General features: G+C 30.0%; 1 protein-coding gene across 1 annotated transcript in view; it reads right to left on the reverse strand.

The window, feature by feature from the left end:
- LOC148233025 (neural cell adhesion molecule 1-like) overlaps nt 1-22867 on the reverse strand; it is a 602564-nt gene that overhangs the window by 171662 nt on the left and 408035 nt on the right. The window contains exon 9 of the mRNA XM_088190284.1: nt 17611-17741. Coding sequence (XP_088046410.1) covers nt 17611-17741 — 131 coding nt within the window. The remainder of the gene's footprint in view (nt 1-17610; nt 17742-22867) is intronic.

Here is a 22867-nt window from a genome sequence, read left to right on the forward strand (position 1 = left end):
ATAATCACGCGGTAACAAAATTAACAATCAACAGTTTGGCTTTCACGAAATACTTTTATTAGCTCACAAACTATGCCTAAATTGTATTTTATTTAAAAATATGTATTTTGTAAATTCTTATTAAATTTTTTTATATGTTTAAGATAGCAACATATTGTTAATCGCGTTTTTATTCCCAGATCAATAAACATACCAAACCCACTAATTTAATCTTTGACAGTTATACATCAGAAAATATTTTGTAAATTAAATAATTTTTGTATATTGGGTTAGATTCAACAAGTTAATTAAAGCGTAGCGATACTTTGCGATTTAGTCAATTATTAATAAATGCGCGCTAATAGTAGAAAATTTAATGAAATTTCAAAAGGCGATTCATGGCGAAATTTCAAAGCCTAATCCGTCTGTGATTTCTAAAGCCTTAACATTGATATAGGGATCGGTCTTTGAATAATTTGCTGAAATCGCTACCAGACTCGAGACCCTAAACTGATCTTTACAATTTTGTTGGTCCGTAAATATCTAAAAGCCAGAGCGTGTAATTTATAACGTTGAAACGTTTTGCTTTGATTTTAAAATACACGCGATACCTGTTGGTACATATATATATATATAATGTGCATTTCTATATATATATACCTAAAGGGCAAGTCAATAAAAATAAAGGATTTAGAGGATTATTTATTATTATGTATTTATTTGTTTTATTAGAAGTCTACCAACAATTATATATTAACGATGTTTTTATGGTCTGAAAGGTAATTTTTCAGTTTGATTGTCTTAATATTACCAATTTAAGGTACTGAATTACAGTAATTTCATCTAAAATTAACTTGCTAAATGCTGCTCTAGAATGTAGAGAAGCAATGAACTTCGTGTGCCAAGAAACGAGTTTCTTGTTTTCTACGTCATATAAGTTTAATCCCATTATTATTTTCAAGAAGCCTAATATTTTAATACTTGTCTAAAGAATATATAAAAATATTAGCAGCAGCTATTTTTTTGCGCAATTGTTAGAACAAGAACAGAATTTTTAATTGTACATTTCAACCTTGAATTTTATCATGTCACAGACATTTTTAGCAAAAACGACAGTCTTGCTAACTGGGTAAAAAAAATTCGTGGTAATTTCATATCATATTTTCTCAGAACCAATATTTGCAACACAAAAGTATAAATTACTATGCTGGTAGAGGAAATATAAAGCTTTCGTTAAATGTAACAATGGATCGTATACTATATTTATGCGAAGTGTAATGAGGCTTTGTTCTATAACGTGTAATAACAAATTTGTAAAAACGTTTTACATTTTACTTAATTTGGTAATGGATGTTTCGCAGTAAAATTATTTAGAAAAGCAATTAATTAACACAAAAAAATGCTTACATTTATGTATTTTAAAGGTATATTGGAAATTGCAAAAAAATTCTATGAGCACAATTATGAGTCTTTTAAATATAACATAAAAGAAAGACAGTAACAAAAAATTTAGGTGAGGTAAAATGAAATAATAAATTATTATAGTTAATAATAAAAAAAACTATGCATATTTTGTAAAACTAATATAATAACCAAAAATATATATATGAGTTATTATCATTATTTTTTATTGATAATAAGTTGACGTGTATATTATATAAGGTATTGATTATAGAAAAATTATATTTAAGTACTGCCTTATTTGTCTTATTATATGATCATTTTATTTTTAGGGTATAGAAAAGATCAAAAGCACAAAGAAATTACATAGAGAAGTTATTACATATGAGCCTGTTATTAAAATAATATTATTACTAGTGTATTTATTATTTTAATTTAACTGTTTATAATAAATATACTTATTAATTAAGAAAATAATTTTACTATCGTGCCCACATTTTTCGTTGATACAATTTTAAGAAAAATATTTTATTGATTTATTGTACATATTCGATTTCAACATAACAGGCATTATCCGAATTTGTTACATATTGGTAAATACAATAAAAAAGTAATAAGTGGGTCACAGGACTATCTAGCTTTATTTTTTTCATGATATAATAATCTGTGAGTTAGGAAAAAAATTGAAAAACCTAATCTGCATGATTGTTAGAAATTAGAATTATATAATAATCACTAATTCCGATCTTCCGGACACGATTTTTTTTAAAAACAACTTTATATGAAATTCGAACATAGATTTTACAGGTAATAATTACGGACTTATACCACAAGTTTAGTTTTTTGGTCATATGTAAGATAATAAAATAAAACTAGAAATATCTAAATATAAGGAGAAAGAAATTAAAAAGAAAGTTTTTAAATGTTATAACAACTATCAGATTTATTAAATAAACACTATTCTATTCACAATTAAAGAAATAAACTTATGCTATCTAATCATAAAAATATAATGTGTTTTAACCGCCCAAGAAAAAATGTATTTCTTCGTTATAATGGAACCCTACTGTGGAAAATCTTTCAACAGTTTATTACAAGGTACTCGTCATATACAGTACACCCCCCAATAGCACGGTAAATTAGGAATGCGCTATTTTTGTGTGTGTAGTTGGGGTATTAAAAAATACTCATACTCATTTTTTGCAATACGTTCATACGAATAAAGCGCGCATTGTGGGGTATCCTCCCTTTGACTAACGGAAACCCAAATAGCATGTCCTCAATTTACCGTGCTATTGGGGGGTCTACTGTATGAGAAACGATTGAAATATTCGTTGCCTTAAGAAAAGATCATGCATTTAAAATTTCTCTCAAAACGGCTAACGGCAATTTGTTTAAAAAAACTTAAATTGTATTTAAACCAGAAACTTTAAGATTATAGACATTAAGATTTTTTTTTCACTTTTTTAGGCAAATTAAATAAAGGTAATATTAGCTATACGCATTTTTTACCCTTTAAAAAATAATATTTAAATTGCATTGTACCTGAAATATATGGTTCTACCTATTTTTAAATGTTTTTATGAGACGCAATATTGGTTTAAAATTATAATTAATATAAATCAATTGAAATTGGTTATGATTGGCTGTGTGGTTTTTTTAAAATATTTTATTAATTATTTTTAAATAAAAAAAGATAAATATTATTTAATAAGAAATACATATTGTCGTGTAAATCTCGCAAAAAAATATATAGAAATTAAATTGAAATGGTTTTTAAATATTTTATATTATTTATTTTTATTGTCTTTTCCTGTGTAACAGACTATTCTTCAATACAAAAAAATATTTCTACTACCTCTCTATTTCCGCTCTTAAGTTTATTGCCCGAGAATCGAGCGAGGTATATCAATAAAATGGTATATGATTGGCAATAACAAAAAGGCATTAATTACCGTTGCGGCGCCCATAAAGACTTTTTGTCGATAGGAAGTTATATCGATAATAAAGCTTTGGCGAGAGCGCAAATACTTGTAGGGTGGTGACGGATAGCGGCTTCTAGAAAACCGACTTTACCCAACCGCACTAATGGGTGGTGCGCGCACTACAACCTCTCATAATCTATACGCCGAGGCGTGTTATTAAGGCTGTTTCCGATACCGCACAGCACAACATGTGCTTCTAGAATTGGGAGGCGCGATTGCTTTTCATCCTAGGCGAGAGTATTTAACCCTTTGATTACAGAGACAGCTGATGAAAATCGACAGTCGCGACGAAATAGTTTTCACAGCGTTAATAACCTGAAACGACATCTAAAGGCGTCTTAGAAAAGCGTTTTAAAAAAAGATGGCGACAATAACTACGGAAAGAAATATATTTAAAAATCTTACATATAAATGTTCTAGGCCGGCACTTCCGCTTCCGGACGCGTTTTCTTCAAAGTTGAAATGCTCCTCGTTTATTGAGTTACTAGTAAACCGTATCGCTCTGTATGAACGGTGTATAATAATACACGTAAACAAAGGAAATATATTTAATAATAATCAATAAAAACAAAAATTGAGTTTGCATAATTAATTTATTAGAATTCCTTTGTTTTTGATTGAAGGCTGTGACTTTGACCTACCAAATATATGCATAATACGTTTAAAAATCAAAAAGTATACATTAATTAAACTATATAAACAGTTATAAAACATTATTCATAATGAAATGTTTATATTTTAAGTTCTGTCAACGGGCTCCGAAACCGAAAAATTATTAAAACTAGTAAGAGTTTTATTCAATACTTATTAACATTAAGAAACATTATATTCTTACACATAATTTACCCAAGACGATAGAAGCGAAAATATGACTTTCTCATACTAATATCATATGTTTATATAGTGATAAAGAAAATAATATACAAGCAGCTAAAAGTCATAAGTAAATAGTATACAATTGCATACATAATTTAAATCAATACAGCCCAATATCATGTCAAAAATAAAACATTTTAGTCGTTTCTTTCCGAGTATGTCAAAATATCATGTCTACGTTAAGGAGTATTATTAACTATATTGGCATTAGATACTTGGATTACAGCAAAGAACAAAATTGATGTATTTGAACTGTCCATTGAGAAACCTGAATTGATATAATCAACTTTGTTATTATTGTACATATAATATATAATAAAATCTTTATCGTATCTACGTTAAGGATCTTTATGATTTTTTCATATCTAGTCATTTTTCTAATAGAATAGGCAAAACCATTATGTTCGTTGGTAGTATTAAGCTTATATATGTTTTTTATATTATATAACAAAATATTTGCAGGTAATATGATAAATAAAGTAAGTAGTAAATATTAAGAAGACAATTAAAATACTTAAATTAACCATTGACAACTAAAGGGTCAAAAATAAAGTAGTAATCGACGAACTTGCAAAAAGCTCCCGTTAATTTGAGATTAATGAGTATATAAATATAACATCTGTTATTACGTTGCTTATTTAGATCTTTGAGGTCATCGAATACATCCTAAACTAAATGACAGATAGGTTAATGTTAAGTATAAACTTCCCTCTACCGATATTTCTCCTCTAATTTTACTTACACTAATATTTTTTATGTTCAATATTGTATATTTTTATATAATTCGATATCCTTAAAGGTAATGATACGTTTAGATTTTATACTTTCTTTCAAAGTAATTTCTATGTGATCTGGTGTTTTTTTTAACATATTAGGATTTAGGTAATATTTTTATATACACTTAGGCTCACACGCTTACGTCACGTTCACAAAATTTCCGAGATGAATTCATTTTTTAGTCTTCCCAGTATCGAGTTTCATAAATATGGTAAACTTATATACACAAAACCTATGAATGGTAAAAAATTAAATATCTATAAGTTCTCAAAGTTTAATTTAACTTATCACAAATGGTTTATTTTTCACACAAAAAATATTAACTGGAACACTGATAATTTAAAGTTTTAATTAAAATGTATTTAATTACCGGAGCTACATAATCTTGCATCATCTTTAACTAACACTGTGTAAAAAAAAATCACTGTGATTAGAAGATTGTTTACCATAGCTGTTATTATGTCACTTGTTACGTACCTCATGTGGCATTGCTTTTTGTAAAAACAATATTAAATATTTAAGTAATCGAATAGATACATTTGTCGAAGTATTTTTTAAATTGTCATGAAATTTCTAAAAAACACATATCTCATACACCTCTTAGATTGAAATAAACATACAAAATAATGTGTATCATACTTACAATAAAAATTAAAAAATCACAATACAATACGTAATAATAAAAAAAATATTTTAAAATTAAAACTTTACTAACAAAATAAAAAATTACTCTATGCAGATATTTTCTATAAGAGTCTAACAGCTTTCTCTTACAAATAATTAAAAAATATAGGTACAATTGTGGTTTATTATTAAGGTATCTTATTGAATAAAATTAAAATAATAATTTATTATATATTTTTAAAAATACAAGTTTTTCAAGAAATATCATTATTTTTTTTGTTAAAAATATTTTTTTTATAAATTTTTGGTAATAGCTTACAGCCGCTGTAATTTTAAAAACATGTAAATTTTGTATATTTGCAGCTGCACTGTAATCAAGTAGAAAGGAAATGGACAAATAATTAACACTTCGAAAACATTGTTTGTCTATCAAAGTTTTATGACCAGCTCTAGGAATTACGACTAGCAAGAAATTCGTTTCAACTTTCACGAATATTTGTCGGTCATATCATCATAATTTAATACTAACTGTATGATAATCAGAGGGGATAACTCAACTCTGAGGATAGTTCTAATGGGAGTCCAGGAAAACTGCATCTTCGGCCATCATCTACTCTCTTGATCATTCATTGTTTTATTAATCTAAGCAAATACACGTTACAAATTAACATGTTTGTATTTTATTTATTATTTGTTGAAAAATACCATTTTAAAAAATTTAAACTTTGACGATAATGGCAAAATTTTCTGCAGATTGAAAATCTAGTACTGAATCTAGCGAGTTGTTATTTATTTTTCTTACGTTTGACATTGGCGTTAACTGTGTAACAGGGCGGATATCACGCATTTTTTATTTATATTGCTTAAGTATTTGTTGTGTAAAGAAAAATTTAAACAAACAATAGGTTAAAAATAAATGTATTTGCAATGTTATGTTTTTTTATATTATGTAATATTTCTTGGTTAAAAATAAAAGACCGAAAATAATTTTATCAAAAGCGTTGAGAATATTTTGTCTCACTTTCCATAATAAATAAGCCACACAACCTTATATATGTACATGGGCATATTGGGCATATATGGCACACACGAGTGTCTCCCAGCACTCGAAAGCATGAACATCTTAAGCACGTAATCTCGATTGGCGATGTCGCAGTTGGTTGTTTGTTAGTTATAACAACAAGATCTCAAGCGTGCGTTGTTGTTCTGTTTAAGTATTGACAAGCTAGGTTTAACTACCTCTACGTACGCACAGATATAATATAACCGACGACGATCGCTATTGCCTGCTCATTGGCTATAACTTGACAAATATTGTCAGGAAATTAATAACAAAACAATACGTCACACAACCAACTGCGGCCACCCTTTGATTTCGTCCTTTGAACCTCACGCATCGCTTGTTGTTGTGCACGACTCGAAGGTAATTAATTGGAAAAAGGTATAACTAGACCAAATTGAAATTCGAACCGAACAATGCTATCGTTAGCGTGTTCATTACATTACATGGTTGTGCGTTATCATTTTTTGGTTGATGGCGTTTTAGGATACGGGTAAACTATTGGGCCGATTGCTTTGATTATACATTTTTTATTGCAAAGCTAACCGAATTATTTTATATTTGATATTAAGCTATCGAATACAACGTAATACCATTACTGGATTAATATTTTATGGTTTCACTCCTTGTTTTACTGAACTATTGCAGATTTAACGTTAATTATGCTGTGACTGTCTGGGACTTGATAAAAAATGGCTTTTATTTTCACTCTTTACTTTACAATTATATATTCTGGAAATAAATGTTTTATTTTTTTACTGTACAAACATCGGCTATATATGAAAGCACTTACTATATTAAAAATAATGCATAATAAATTCATAAACCATAGTGGTTTATTGACAATTTTGACACACCAACACCACAACGTAATGTCGGTGTAAGCCACGACCACGACCACGTCCGACACCTGCAATAATTACTACGTGATTTATGCGTTCCAATTGTTGGTAGTAGCAGCACCCCAGCCGGCGGTAACTTGCTCGGCCGAACCACTAAAAGGTTCCACGCCGTTCATTGTCTGGCTCCCTGGGCTGTGTGCATCAGCCAATTGTTCTAAGACTGCATTCAACTATGCACCAGTGTGAAAAGACCAGGTTTCGTTTGCTAGAAGTTCGGAAGGAAGGAAGCAAGCTTGTACTATTACAATGGCACACTATATCAAATTAGCCCGACGATTAAACCATCAAATATTTGCCTGGATAACTAACAATGGAGCTAACAACCAAACAGTGCGATTAATTTAATCAATATATTAACAATTGGGCTAAGCGATAATCAATCGTTCTTAAAAGGACGACAAAACACAAAAGAAAAGGTTTAAAAGTTTTCAAATTAAAATAAGAAAATCTTACGAAGTATATGATTTAATGAGAAACATTTTGATTTTTTGTATACACTTTTTTCTTTGCACAGGAGCTTTTTAATTCGCACCTTAACTTGCGTTTTATGTCAAAAACACTAGTAAACACTATTACCCTATCTGCTCCGCAGATAGATAAAAAAATTAAAATCTCCTGATGATGCCAAAAATATTTTGGCGAAATATAGAGACTGAAAATCCAAGGAAAAACGCAATTTACGTATGTAATTATTATAATTTATAAATATATAAACGTATGTAATAATAATAATTTAATCAAATTTTTTAATATTATTTTCACTTGAGAGATATACTATTTAATAATTATTTAAGTAATAAAAGTAATTTAGAAATATATTAATTAATTGTAAATCTCTTTTTGGAATGTCAATTTAAAAAAATAAAGTTCACCCTGATACGCTGATTTACATTTTATTATTTATTAATATATTATATAAATAAGCATCTTATTTTTTTGTACTAATGAAGTTCTTTAAATTTTTGTATTTTTTTTTAATTGTATCCATTAAGGTTTTATTAACATAATCGTATTTTAAATATGAAAATAGTTAAAATATAATATGCATTATCATATTTCAATAAATGATTTTTATAAAAATCTTGAGAAATTTACTATCAACAACTGATTATATTGTTCTATAATTTATTGCAAATTAAAAAAAAATGAGTTTATTTAATCGGATAAATTGTTGTTTATAAAAAATTTAGCTTTTAATAATCTATTTTATTTTTTTACCACTAAATTTATCTATTCAAGACATTTTTATACAAACACTGAATTTTATGTATCTAAGTGTATATTGCCAATCTTCTCTTTTTGTTAAAATTGTTTTAATCATACCACTTTACTATTCCAACGCTAATAAATTTTAGTAGAAAATTTGAATAACAATTGTAAAATAGCAAACTTAATTGCTACTAAAAATAGCAATATAATATAATTTAGTTTGTGGAATAAAGTACAGCGTATCCTCAAATTGCATAGATTCATATGTGTCAGTATTTAATAGTGGACAAAAATTACCTGGAACCGAACCGAAAAATGCTCGAGAACCGAATAATGAATTTGACCGGCTATTTGGATGCCCAAGTTGCGACCTCCATTACTAACAAAAATATATTTGGAGGCTTTCAGAATAAATTCATCAGGTTGATGCCTAGTGTTCCTTGGTTTGTGCCTAAAAAATATATTAAGTAACTGTGCCAGTAGAAAACAATCGCTAAAAATGTAAGTGGATCATATTTGAACAGATTAAAAACTCTCCCTAATACTAATAGATAGATTTAACTGACATAAGCAGTATCATGAGCATTAATAAAAGTTAGTTATTAGTTAACACATAATAAGGTAAAGTTAGAAACATAATATAACCTTATTACTATAATTTTATATTGATTATTTATAGGAAGCATACAATGTGAGATTTTATACGTGTTATTTTTGGTTCTGCAAGGACTAGAACAAAGAAAATTCTTTTTAGAGGAACAGCAAGAAAATTAGCAACCAAAATTTTAAATCAAGTTTTAAATCATCTGGACTGCTTAATTAAAATTTTATCAAAACAAACAGTAAATGCAAATTATATAAAATAAGAATGCTTTTGCATGATTTATTTTTTTAAGTAAATAAATAGGCTTTAAGGCTAACACTATATATATTTACATATTATAATAAGTATCATATTTTTAAATTACAATTATGTACACGCATACATTTTAAATGTAAATTTTACGCATTTAAGTTAATAATAATAACATATAGTGTGTGTGTGTGTGTGATTATTTATATTTCAATACATTTTGAGACGATTTATATATTTATTAATTTATACCTACTTATTAACTAGTAAATGGTATTTAAAATGGTCGTATAGAGGTAACTACATACATTTTTAAACTAAAAATATTCTCGCATATCCAAATAATATTTATAGAATTTTTATTCTGGATTTATATTACCTGGTTACCTTCGCAAAGACTAAAAATAGTAATACGATAAAAAATTGAATATTAAATTCAAGTCAAACAGTGATAATATTCGTTTTTCATAGAATGTTCGATTTTTGTGTACATACAATAAAACTAATATTGATTAGAGCCCAGGCAAACCTGACACAATTGACGGTAATGGGTGTGAATATTTAATTAGGCTACCGAACTAATTAACGTGTGACCGAGCAAATGTACGGCTGCTTGATTCGATCGGTTTCAACCTGGCTAATAATAATAACATTAATAATTATTATACGTATAGAATCGAAGGGACTAAACTCCGCTCACTAATGCGCCAACTGACCCAAAGGGCCGCAGTATCAGTACGCAAGTGTTTCCAAAAGTTTTGCGGTAATTTGTTGACTGCTTCTTGATCCCGACAATTATCGGTCGAAACAAACTTGCAGGCGATTATAACACTTTGCCCGTAATTATTTTACGATGTTGCCGCAACGGCATGATCTTAATCGCTAAATTAATCAAACTAACTACTAGCGTAATACTTAGGTAGAGTAATGGATAAATTCTCGTACGTATTGAACGAAACTTTATTAATACATTAGTTCGCACAATGAAGTATTTGTATTTCAAAGTTTATTGGAATACACTTGGCTTCAATTGGAAAATAGTGCATGCGAATTTTCCAAAGAGAAAAAATAAGCATATCACATTTCAAAACGGAGCAACTTCAACCTTGTGCCAAAAATTAAAAAAGAAGAGAAATTCAGCACATTTTCGCGGCTCCAGAAATACAAAAATGTGTTTGAATTCTAGTGGCAAAACGAAAGCAAAATATTCAGTCATTTCAGGTGTGCATACCCGAACACCAGATGACATTTCTATTACTTACAAATCCCAAATCTATTTTATATAATGGATAAAGCAGCAAAGGAAATATGACTTGCTTTTACATCCAGAAAACTAAATGTCTGTAATTCGCCCACTTCCATCCGATAGCTGTGGATGAGCTAGAAAAACAAAGTTAAAAAATCCAACCATTTTATAGACATTAAACCATGACTGTGCCACTTGCTTGGGAATCTAAATGTCATTCAGAAAATAAAAATAGATGGTTGTAGTATGGTGGTTACATAAAACTACATATGCAAATCGAACAACGAAGTTAAATTCTGAACTGAGTTGATATGTGTGTGATAACCATTAATATAACAATATTGGACGCTTATTAGGAAAAGCGATTAACCATATATAATAATATAGGCAATAATGACAATGATATATTACAATATCTATTTAAAGATTCAGGTATCATTATAAAAGGATTAATAAGAAACATGTATTTTTTAAATTATCCGAAATAGGATTCTGAAGAGTTTAATTAGATTGTTTTAATTCAATATTTAACAACACAAATAGTAATTGCAGTGTAAGCATCTGTCGACATTTGAAAGTACGTAATCAAGAGAAGGCATAACGAGGTCATGCTTATGAAAAGCCTTTTTTATTTCGTTTTTCTTCCTCTTACCCTCACTAGGACCGAATCTATAAAGTTTTATTGTGATGGAAATAAAGAAGGGCGCTGCTTTACGGTCGTAAACATTATTAAAACAACTCTCTAAATTTTGATCGTACTACTCGTGCAAAAGTTACAGCGTCAAATTCGATTTCAATGGGTTACGCTACAGTTGATTCGTAATTTTAATAATATTATTGACAAACTAACATATAGAAGATTTATGATATTATCCTAAATTTTTATTGTAAAAATGTAATAACAAATAATACAATATTTTTTCCATTTTAGAAAAGTATAAAAAATGTTAGAAATTAGACATATGCCAAAAATCTTTACAAACTAGAAATAATTCATTGCATTGTATTAAATTTCATATTTTTTAATTACCCGATAATCGTTTATATGTTAAAGGTGCTGTTAATTGCACCCCAGAATAAAATTTCTGTAACACCGTCATATTAAAAGTATTTTTTTAATTTAATGGCTAATTTGACAGTTAATTTATAAATTAAACCTATGACAACTGTATTTAATGTATTTGTAAATTGAGAGTTTAACCCTTCTAAAATCTTAAATAATTTAGTTGTGCTTCATAATAAGTAAAATAATAAAATGAGTTAGCTTTATGTTAAAAATCGTAACGTAAATAATTATCATACACTTGTTCAAGGTTTCTATTTCACTGTTTAATTAATTTAGGATAAATATAATATGTGTATGTGCTTGTAAATAAATTAATACGCAAACGGTTATATATTCGTCTAAAAATAAATAAATATGTAAATTAGTCACAGCGTTATTATTTTGCACTAGTAATAAAATTTAATTTAAATTATTTATGTATTAAATCATAGATATACTAAACTAATAAATTTCTTAAAGTTAATAAAGCCAAAATTAATTTGCATTCAACAGTTCGTATGAAAGGAAACTATGTTTTGATTCGCGTTTAAATTTGTATCCGTACCCCCACCGGATTTAGTGCTTCAAGCGCGGAAAAGTTTATCCTTTCGGAATCCTTGATCCGAAAACTATTAAAAGGGATTTCAGGTAGCCTTTTCGAGATACCCTTAACCCTGCCGGAATCGTACCCGTCCCTACTCCTTCCACGCTTTCGCATTTCTCCGGGCTGGTTCACCATTTCAATTCCCTTTCGCCATACATTCGGTGGATTAATTAAGGTCCTTGTGATTACGCAGAGCACCTAATAAAGTTTTTTTTTATTATTATAGAACTAATGGCAAAAGTTTTGCATGCTCCTATTCACACAAAAACAACTATTACCAGTGTATTATACAATAATATATTATACAGTTTGAATAGATATGCTAGATGTAATATTATATTATATATTTTCTGAAAAACATATATGTATATATTATCATACCATATGTCATTAAAAGAAAATACTTTGAAATAGCAACTATATTAAATTGGATGTATGTTTTATATTATTTTATTTTTAAAATTCATAATTTAATATATTTCTTTATTCTAAAGATTTTTACAAAACCATCAATGAAACATTGTATCTTATATCCATATGACTATTGGTTTCTCAAACATATATTTACTTTGAAGCTTATCTAGCATAGCTATTGCATTAGTTTTAAACTATATTTACCAAGAATATGTTATTAAATCCACCACAAATATATTATTATTAACTGCAATCGATAAACAAGCTATCAAATAATATTTTTCGTGCAAAAAAATTACGATTCCACTTTCACTAAGTGGTAGTTTCTTTCAATACTACATAAATTTTAAATATTTCTAGATGTGTTTTTTAGTATTCGTGATTTTAAATGTCATAACATAAAAATATAATTTTTATTATTCATATATTATGTATATAAAAAAAATGTTTATAGAAGAAAAGCTAAAAAAACTTTTTTTAATTCATTATTTTTAATATTAATATTAGTTCGCACATTTCAGGTAAAATAATGTAAGAACCAGCTTTTATATTGTTTTATAAATTTGAGTAATTACAGTGTTTATTAAATAAATAATAAACTAGGTGGGCAATAAAAAAATCCTAGAAATGATAAAAAAAATGTAGTTAAAAAAATCATTATGTACCTATCTAGTTTACATATCAAAAAATAGCAAAACTGTTGGCATTAATTTAGATGCTTTAGATTTAAAAAAAAATTAAATCAAGCAAATACAGTAAGATATTCATCACAATATAGTAAAAACTATTTCTTTTTGTATAGCTATGGAAAAAAAGTGATCAAGCAAATCAATGTACACGTTTTTTTAATGCACACTTTTCATGCGGTATCAACCATTTTATTTTTTAGAATAAAAAAACTATTTAATTATGCGATACATATCTATTACAAATCTAAGAAGTATTGAATCATAAAATATATTTAGATATATTATATAAGCAGTGGCGTATCGCCCAGGGCGATCCTTAAAATTGCTGACCCCCCACCCCTAATTTTTGCAGGATCATAAAATCAGCATTTCTTAAAATAATAAATTGATTATTATTAAGCTCTTGTTATTCGTGGATTTATATGTTTTAGTGCATTTAGGTTTAAGAACCATTTCGAATATGCCGCCCCCAAGCAAGTGCCGCCCGGGGCGGCCCGCCCCCTCCGCCCCACCATAGCTACGCCACTGTATATAAGACACTTTATATCGACCATTAAAATTTTAGTGTATTTAAAATAATTCTTAATCTCTTTAAACTTAAATATTTTTTATTTTTTAATTTAAATGCAAAAACCCTGTATATATAAAATAATAATTATATTTACTTTTTATTATTTATTCATTGTAGGTTAACACATCAAGAAGATTCTTCGCGCGCGTGTCGCAATAAGAAAATGGGGAACGTTTACAATCTAAATACAAGGTCATTTAAAACATAAAAATGCGAAAAAAGTTTGATTTGCTGATTTCGTTAAATTCACAAAATATAATTGATAGAACCTAACCTTCATTTTTGTATGGGTGCTATAACGTAGTATTCATACAATTGAGTCAGAATCTCTACGTTATAGGGGGGTCGACTGTACTTAAAATATAATTATTTTATCACATTTTTAATTTAACAATGAGCTTAAAAAGTTTTTCTAAAAATGGTAGAGATATTGTGTATATATTATACAGGGACATTTGATATACAACAGTTTAATATCAACTTTGTTCTTCAGCCAGATATTCAGAGCAGCACGACCGGCGTCTATGCAACCTAGAATTACGACACGAATATTACATTAAAAATTATTCTTGTCACTAAAGATAGTTTAATATATGTTTATTTGATGACGCTAAGCGTTTAATTGTCAACCTTTTACTATATATGAAGCATGCAACAAAAAAATCACAATTCGATTTTACACATAGAAGTAAAATGACAACTAAATTAAGTGTATGTATAATTAAGGATTTACAATACAACTGCTCCCAAAGACGCAATTTGAAACGTTTCACCAACAGTGGCATATACGGGATTTTCTTTCCTTAATATATACTGAAACTATCTGAGAAGTTTTAGAAACAGAAGAGACTTACAGTGCTGTTGTGAAATATTCGAATAGGAAGGAGCAAAGATTTGTGAAAGTTTTGAGGTTTGGACCTTCCCCATGTATATTATTCTAAATTCGCAACAATTATAAATTAGAGTAATGACAACTTTTTACATCTGACATTTCTAAACATACGCATGTATAATACGTAAACGCATGTACATATGTATGTGTGTATAATTAGAATGGAGCTGAAAACTAATAACGGCAAAGGTTAAGCTTTGTACGCAACCCAGGTCGCGGTAGTGCGTATTCCCGGAAATTGTGTAATTAAACCACAAACACGGAGCACAACACGGTAAGTGAGCGAAGGAGATCAAAGCGGAAACTTGGGGCGATACACATGCAGAGTCGAGAGAAAGAGAGAGAGTTGGAGATATGACGGTCGTTGATAGCATTCAAAAGAATACACCTACCAAATATGTGGATTGATTGCCTCGCTTGATTTTCGTAGGTGTATTAAACAATATCGTCATATCAAGCCTTCACGGCGAGCGAATCAGAATGGTTGTCAACAATTAGGGCGCAAGACTGGTTGTTGGCTAAAGATCAATCGGGATATGGCGCCGGGGACGAGCTGGATTGAAATCGACGAAGCGTTATCTTACGCTCAGATACTATATCAGTTTGTTATTAGCACTGTACAGACACGGCGGGTGTAGTACATCTTTGCAGACCGGCACAGCTATGATCATAATATGTTGTGTATTGTTCATGAACTAAATTTGTATATCGTCAAGTATACCTTAGGCAAATGAAGTGAAGGAGAAAGATATTTATCACGCCTATATAAAAATATTATTATCCTAGTGTTTTTTTTGTTTTATTTATTTTTGACGCAGTTTACTATTTTAGGTTGCTAAAGTGGTGGTGTCGACAATCTGTCGATGCTCGGCATTTTTTAGTTGTTCGCTGTAAGGTTGCGATTCATTCCTTATTCTTGACCGTTTGCTGTTAGAAATTTCTGTATATACTCTTTTTATAATTTTCCTTATTATTTTATAAAATAAAATTTGCTTAGCTTGTTTAAAATATTTATTATCATATAACCAATAAAAATACAGATTTATATACCTTATATTATTCTAAGAAATCAGTTTATCTTTAATTATGAGTAATAAACAAAGCATCGTTAGAAAGCTCGCGGTTAATCAAAGCCTAACCACACAGTGGGTATGCATAAAGCTCAAGTCTATCCATCAACGTGTAACGTGCTAAAAACCTGTCGTCAGTCTTCCCGCTAATATGACTTGCTATTTCGCGCATATCGTGGGACTAGAATTTACATTATCACATATATTGATTGATGGGATTATTTCAAAGCTGGAAACATGCACACATATGTATGTATAATATATTGTACAGGCTGGTTAATTAAATGTAACAAATTATATTATCGGGTTCGGAATGAATAGCGTTTACCCGCGTTTGCGTTTAGCACGAAACTGTGTTGTTCACGTCCACCGATAATGGCTATGTGATCATTTAATTAACCGAACGTTGTTTAGACCCTCTACGATAAGCTCTTGCACAACTGACCCCCGTCAATCACAGACCTTAGCTGCTCGTCACCGTACCATGCGGCATGTTCGCCAATTAACAAAATTTGAAATCGGGTTTGCGGTGTTATATATAAAAATCTAAAATAATAAAATTATTGTTTTGAAGAAATATAAGCCATGTAACATATCTTAATGGCAAAGGGTGCAAAACTGTTATGCGGTGTTCCTAAATTAGTATCACAAACTTGATTGTGCAAAATTATTTATTAAAAAAAATGTGTGATTTTTTTTGTCTATGAACTTAAGAGTCATACCCCATCTAACGTTAACGCAGAGGGTCCACTTGTCAATTAAGATTAATCTGCGATATCCACTTTTGAAAGTGAGCCTTTCGTCGAGGATTTGCACAAGCTGCTCGGCGTCAAGTTTTGGGGCGCGGGTTTGACTTTTGAACCCTAACTCGACATCAAGTTATAGAATAAGCGAGCACTTCTGTCACGGGTCACTAAAGAGGACCCCGGCAAAGAACGATAAAACGGACACAGCCCTTATTTGTAATTTCGGACAACTTTTACGAAGCGGATAAATACACGCATACACACATACTAATGTGTATATACAATTAATGATCACGCATTTATTATTTAATAAGATAATTTGAGAGTTTTTGGGTGGCGATTATTCTATATATCTATCGCGTTTTCGATAGGGGGAAGCGTGAGCCATTATTTCCAGTACAATAAGCGCCATTACCACTTTGTCCTCGGTCCTTTTGAAGGGCTATGAATGTACTCCTGGTAACAATCGGATGGCGGGTGATTTGGACTGGAACAGGGAGGACGGCAGTTGGGCAAATTTTCCAACAATACCTCGGCTCGAGACGTATGGGAGCCAACAAATTCGAAATGAGCTTTCATTTACGATTTTCGATTCTTCTCATTCAACCGTGAACTCTTTGTGATTGTGCGGGTTCATAATAGAAGTAAAAATAAATTATGTACTCACGTCGTGATACCACGTTATCCTGTGCTCCTTGGGATTGGACCTGATGTTGCATTCAAAGTACACGTCATCTCCTTCTTTGATATCGTCAGGATTGAGGGTGCTACCTAAAGACAGCACCACTATAGGCGGATCTGAAAGAAAAAAAAAACATTATTTTTCTTTGAGTAATTTCACGCCTTTTTTAAAATGAGCACTTTATAAAATGACAAGACATAAAGAGGGTAAACGGTGTAGGATTTTATCTGCTTCTCTTAATTATTAAACAATGGAAAGGTTTCTCGGCTCAAGATCGGTTCTTTAAGGCCGTAGTTCAATTTTTCCAAAAGCTCCTTTTGCCCGGAAGGTATTTTCAAGCATTCTAGGTTAATGAAAATGTGTAAAAAACCTTAATTGCTTTCTTCAGTTTCGTTACAAACTTTTTGATTGTTAGCGCGTTGATCGCAAAATGAGCAATCAGGATAGCTTAGTTTTTAATTAAACTATATTTTTATTATTAGTTCTTAAAATAGTAATCGATTGAATAATAGTGCTAATTTACAATTTATACACCAATTATATATATTTATAACTTTTAAATAAATGGTGTAACTTTTAATATATAAAATAAATATTATTTCATGATATTTTACAATGCTTATTTTCAAAATTACTATTGCTACATTTTTTTATAATGTTTTAAGTTTACTTCAGCATGAAAATTAAATTATTATTTTATTATTAATAATAAAAATACTATCTGCCAGGCCTAAGTCAAGATTTTCACTTGATAGATTAATATTTTTTACTGCAAATCAAGTCGCTTGATTTATAAGATATACAAGGTGTAATAAAAAAATACGGTGAATAATTTTATTACGAAAAAAGTAATAAGCTTGAATTAATGTTCTTCAAAGTACTCTTCTTGACTAGCGATTCACTTATCTCAACGTTGATTTCATGATTGGAAGCATTTCTAGAAGGCTTCTTTCGGAAGGATCTTTCGTTGCTTCGTCGTGGCCCTATCAATATCGGAAATGGTGGCAAAACGTTATATTTTTAGTACGGTTTTTATTTTTGGGAAGAGCCAGAAGTCGCATGGTGCTAAATTTGGAAAGTAAGGTGGATGTGGATAGACAGAAACCTCTTTTTTGGCAAAAACTTCGCGGTTCAAAAGCAAGGTCTGGCTTGGCGCATTATCGTGATGAAATGAATTTAATACGGTTGTCTGATGTCTCTTTCAAAAAAGCAAAAACTTATCATAAAGTAATAAAACCTTATGAGAAAAATCTTGTCTTAGATGTTATTTTAGACGGATAGCGGCAACTTTAACACAAATTAATAAAAGAGAGCGGAAATGGCCCGGTTCATAAAATCACTTAAGGGGCAAATTTAAGCAAAAAATACTGTTAACCATCGGCTCCAGGTGTTCGTATCTGCTTATCCATGTCCGATCCGTTTGTTTTGAGCACGGACAGCGGACAAACAAATCTGTGTCTTTTTTCACTACACACGATCGGATTTGTCCGCCAGGCACGAGCGACGGACATCCAGTTATTGCGTATCCTTTAAAATTGTACCGTGGACGATGTGTTTATGTAAAGTATTTTCTTCAGTAGTTCTGAGTGCCCTGCTATAAACATTGTAACATGAAATTGCTAATCATAGTGATTCTTTTTTTATGATTTATTTACTGTCATCGTTAAACCATGAATTGCAACTTGAAGCAGATCGTTAGGAACCGATTATTTCGTATTTAAAACTGCGATATAGAACACTCAAGCACACGTTTGTTTAATAACTATATAATTAATAAAAACTTCTTTAAATAAAAATAGAGCTGGTGCCATGGCAATCAATGGGTTCAAGAAATATAAGAACCCAACTATATAATTTCTAGATTTTTCGATTATAATATTGTCAAATAATTAAAATAAATGTACCACAAATAAAATAATATTATCTTGGATCAAAGTATTGATTAGGCAAAAGTAAAAAAAAAAATTGGGTAGACTTAAAATTTGCAGCATTACGTCTTATAAAACAATTGTATCTCAAGAATATTTCAAATTATCCAAAGGCAAACTTTTTTAATTAAAATATAGATGATGTAATATAAACTTGATTTATTTTAATATACTGATTCATATACATATATCACCAACGTTACAAAATTATTCTCTTTTCCTCCGCTTCGAATGATCGGAAAGAGCGAGGCTTGCGAAAATTTATCTCTCACGCCACCCGCTTAAAGCACCCCCAACACCACCACAATGCATTTCGTTCAATTCTCACCATTATTCTGACCTCGATCCGCCAGCTAAAAGGAAGTTTTCCTAGGAACGGGGCCTTTCACACAGAGCAACCCTACAGGAGCTTTACTCGCCCTTAGAGTTACCTTAAGCCACTGAACGGGTTTGAACATATTATTAACGGTCAAAGTGGGCAGACGCGTATGTATTAACATACGTACAAGTTCATAAGTAAGTGGAAACCTGTGGCTTTTCTCAATCAACGCTGATATAAAATTCACGAAACCATAATAGCCCTGAAACGGAAATGTAAACTTGCATATATAGCATTCGAAGCACTTTATATGCTATTTAATACTGTATGTGTATAAAGCTCGCTTTAGAAATATTATATGTTCATATGTATAGTATAAGCATTTTTGCGAGTTGTGTTGTGATGCCTTTTGAAACGCAGTTACTAATAAAATCATCGATTAGTTAACAACTTTTAGTTTATATATGTATGTACATATGTATATAAACATATACGTGGCACTGGTGCTGTTTCTTCTTGGGAATTGGAACTTGAAAAATTGTTACATTGAATTTGATCGATGAGTTCGTTTTAGTACCCCGGAGACTTTTCCGTATTACTTTTTTTGTAAACTCATAACTGTGCTTCGAATCGTCGAATTTATATGTTGTACCTTTTTCCAACTGAACGTGTTAAATAACAACAATTTATTAGAAATTTTGCAGCAAATTTAAAGAGGGATGTAATACTTTTATTTGTTTAGACAAAATTTATAAAATTTCGTTAGTAGCAAGGTTGATCGTAAATTGTAAATATAACCCAATACTCGTATTTCGTATGTTTATATTTGGTGAAAGTTTCCGCAATATATTTGAATATGTGCATTGCTTTGAGCTACCACTACCCTCGGTTAAAACCGATTTAATGGGCCGACTCCTTTCTTACTATTGCGCTAAGGGTGAATCCAAAGTGAAAGGGGTGGCATCGGGTGGTCTCCATTGTTAAGTGGTATTTATGCTTTAGACTGTTTTCTCGTATAGCACACCTACTCTTTTGCTCACCTGCCCCAACACCGAACAACGACCATCTCGCCTAACCCTCAACCAAGTTAGCGAGTAACTCTTCGCCCCTGTTTTTTCACTAGGCCATTCACACACCCTCTAGAATTTTACTACGTTTATCCTTAAACCTCTGAATTTATTTACTAATAAATGACTTACAAACTTTGACCAACATTTGGTTCTGTGTAATATTATTTAAAGAAGAAAAAAATCGGGCTCCATTTAGAGGATAAACGGGTTTCTCAATTGAGGAATTTCTGCGGTGGTTTTTTTCTACTCTTCTTGCGTCGAAGAGTGAAAAATGTTTTCACACATTGTGAAATCGGATGAAGCGAATTTTCTCGCGTTTCCATGACACATCTCTTTTCGGGGCCTGCGTTCCTCGGATAAAATAAGGCTTCTTCTCTCGGCAGCCTTCCGAAGTGGCGGAACGTCTTTATCAGCCGTGAGTTACGGTTTGGACGCATTTCTTTGTGACATACCCACCTAGCGAATGCCTCCTCTAAAACCGTCACAAAAGGGGAAAAGTTTCGGGTACGCACTGAGATATTCAGGATTTCTAAACGATGAATTGTGTTGATACACGCGTGAATAAAACTTTTATATCGATTAACGGTTTATCATGCTAAACTATTCTTGTATGTAATTATTTAAATATTTTAAAAATAACTGTGTCTTAGTTAGAATATATTGTTCCAATTTTAAATATTTTTTTTTAATATTAGATTAATTTTTAATATTAATAATATAGATGTCACCAATTTCCAGACTTTCAGTCTGGTGGTTAAAATTTACTTGTAGGTATTTATTATGTCCGATTGACTTGCTCAGCTGGTACAGATTTGCCCGTTGTAACGCATTGGCATTACGCCTGTCAGGTTACAATGAAAGATTTATTAAAAATAAATAAATTTGAGTGACAAGTGTAGCTTAAAAAGTCATTGTCCTTTATGTGCCTTTATTTTATTTCGAAACGCAAGACAATATGACGCTTTTTAAAAAAAAAATTCTTGAGGCCTTCAAAAATAGATTGTGAATATAATATGATTAAATACGAAGAATTCGATCGTTGAACAAAACAAAATGTTGAAAAGGCGTGCCGTTTATTATCGTCTAACGATTATCTCAAAAACAGGTGTGCGTCACAAATTTTTAAGAAGTTCGTGTTACGTTTTTGCATTTGTTGTTTTAATACGCAAAGATTTAATTTCAGTCACCTTAATAATTCGATCATAGTTAATTTAATAATAGGTATTTAATTTATATGAAAATTCGCACAAAATAAACGCTGATACAGATCCGATCCTTATGTATATCAAATTCGTACGAGAAATTCAACAAAATTATTTATTTATAATGTTTCGTAAATTTTGCTAAATTAACTCAATCGCAGCTGAATTTGATTTTATTGATTTAAAAAATCTAAAATGACGTCGCCGGTCAAAAAATATATGTAATAATAAATAATGCATTTTCCTATTGCCGCCCTTACTGATCAGTAATTCCTATATTTTATAATATTCCTAATATTTAACGATTATGAAAGAAAAAATTGTTAAATTAGAATATTATTATTATTAACCAATAATTAGTTTTTACTTATATGATATTTTACAGGAAATTTTTGCACTCATTTTTTAAATAAAAAAATATTTGTAAAATTTAAGAAAAAAATAATAAATATATTCGAATATTTCATCCATTTTTCATTAAATATACGAATAGTTGAAAACTACGAATAATTAAGAACCATAATTGTAACGTCATATCCTTAGGGAAAATATACAATTTAAAATAAATAAAACCAAACACAAAACTAGCCAAAACGAAATAATCTATGAATATTTTATTTATTTATTTTAATAAATCATCCGTTGTAACCTGACAGGCGTTAGTCCAATGTGTTACAACGGGGTAAATCTGTACCAATTGAGTAAGTCAATCAGATTTAATAA

This window comes from Plectrocnemia conspersa, unplaced genomic scaffold (assembly GCF_051122295.1).
Source record: "Plectrocnemia conspersa isolate PC_06_02 unplaced genomic scaffold, ASM5112229v1 ptg000008l, whole genome shotgun sequence".
In the NCBI taxonomy this organism is placed as follows: Eukaryota; Metazoa; Arthropoda; class Insecta; order Trichoptera; family Polycentropodidae; genus Plectrocnemia; species Plectrocnemia conspersa.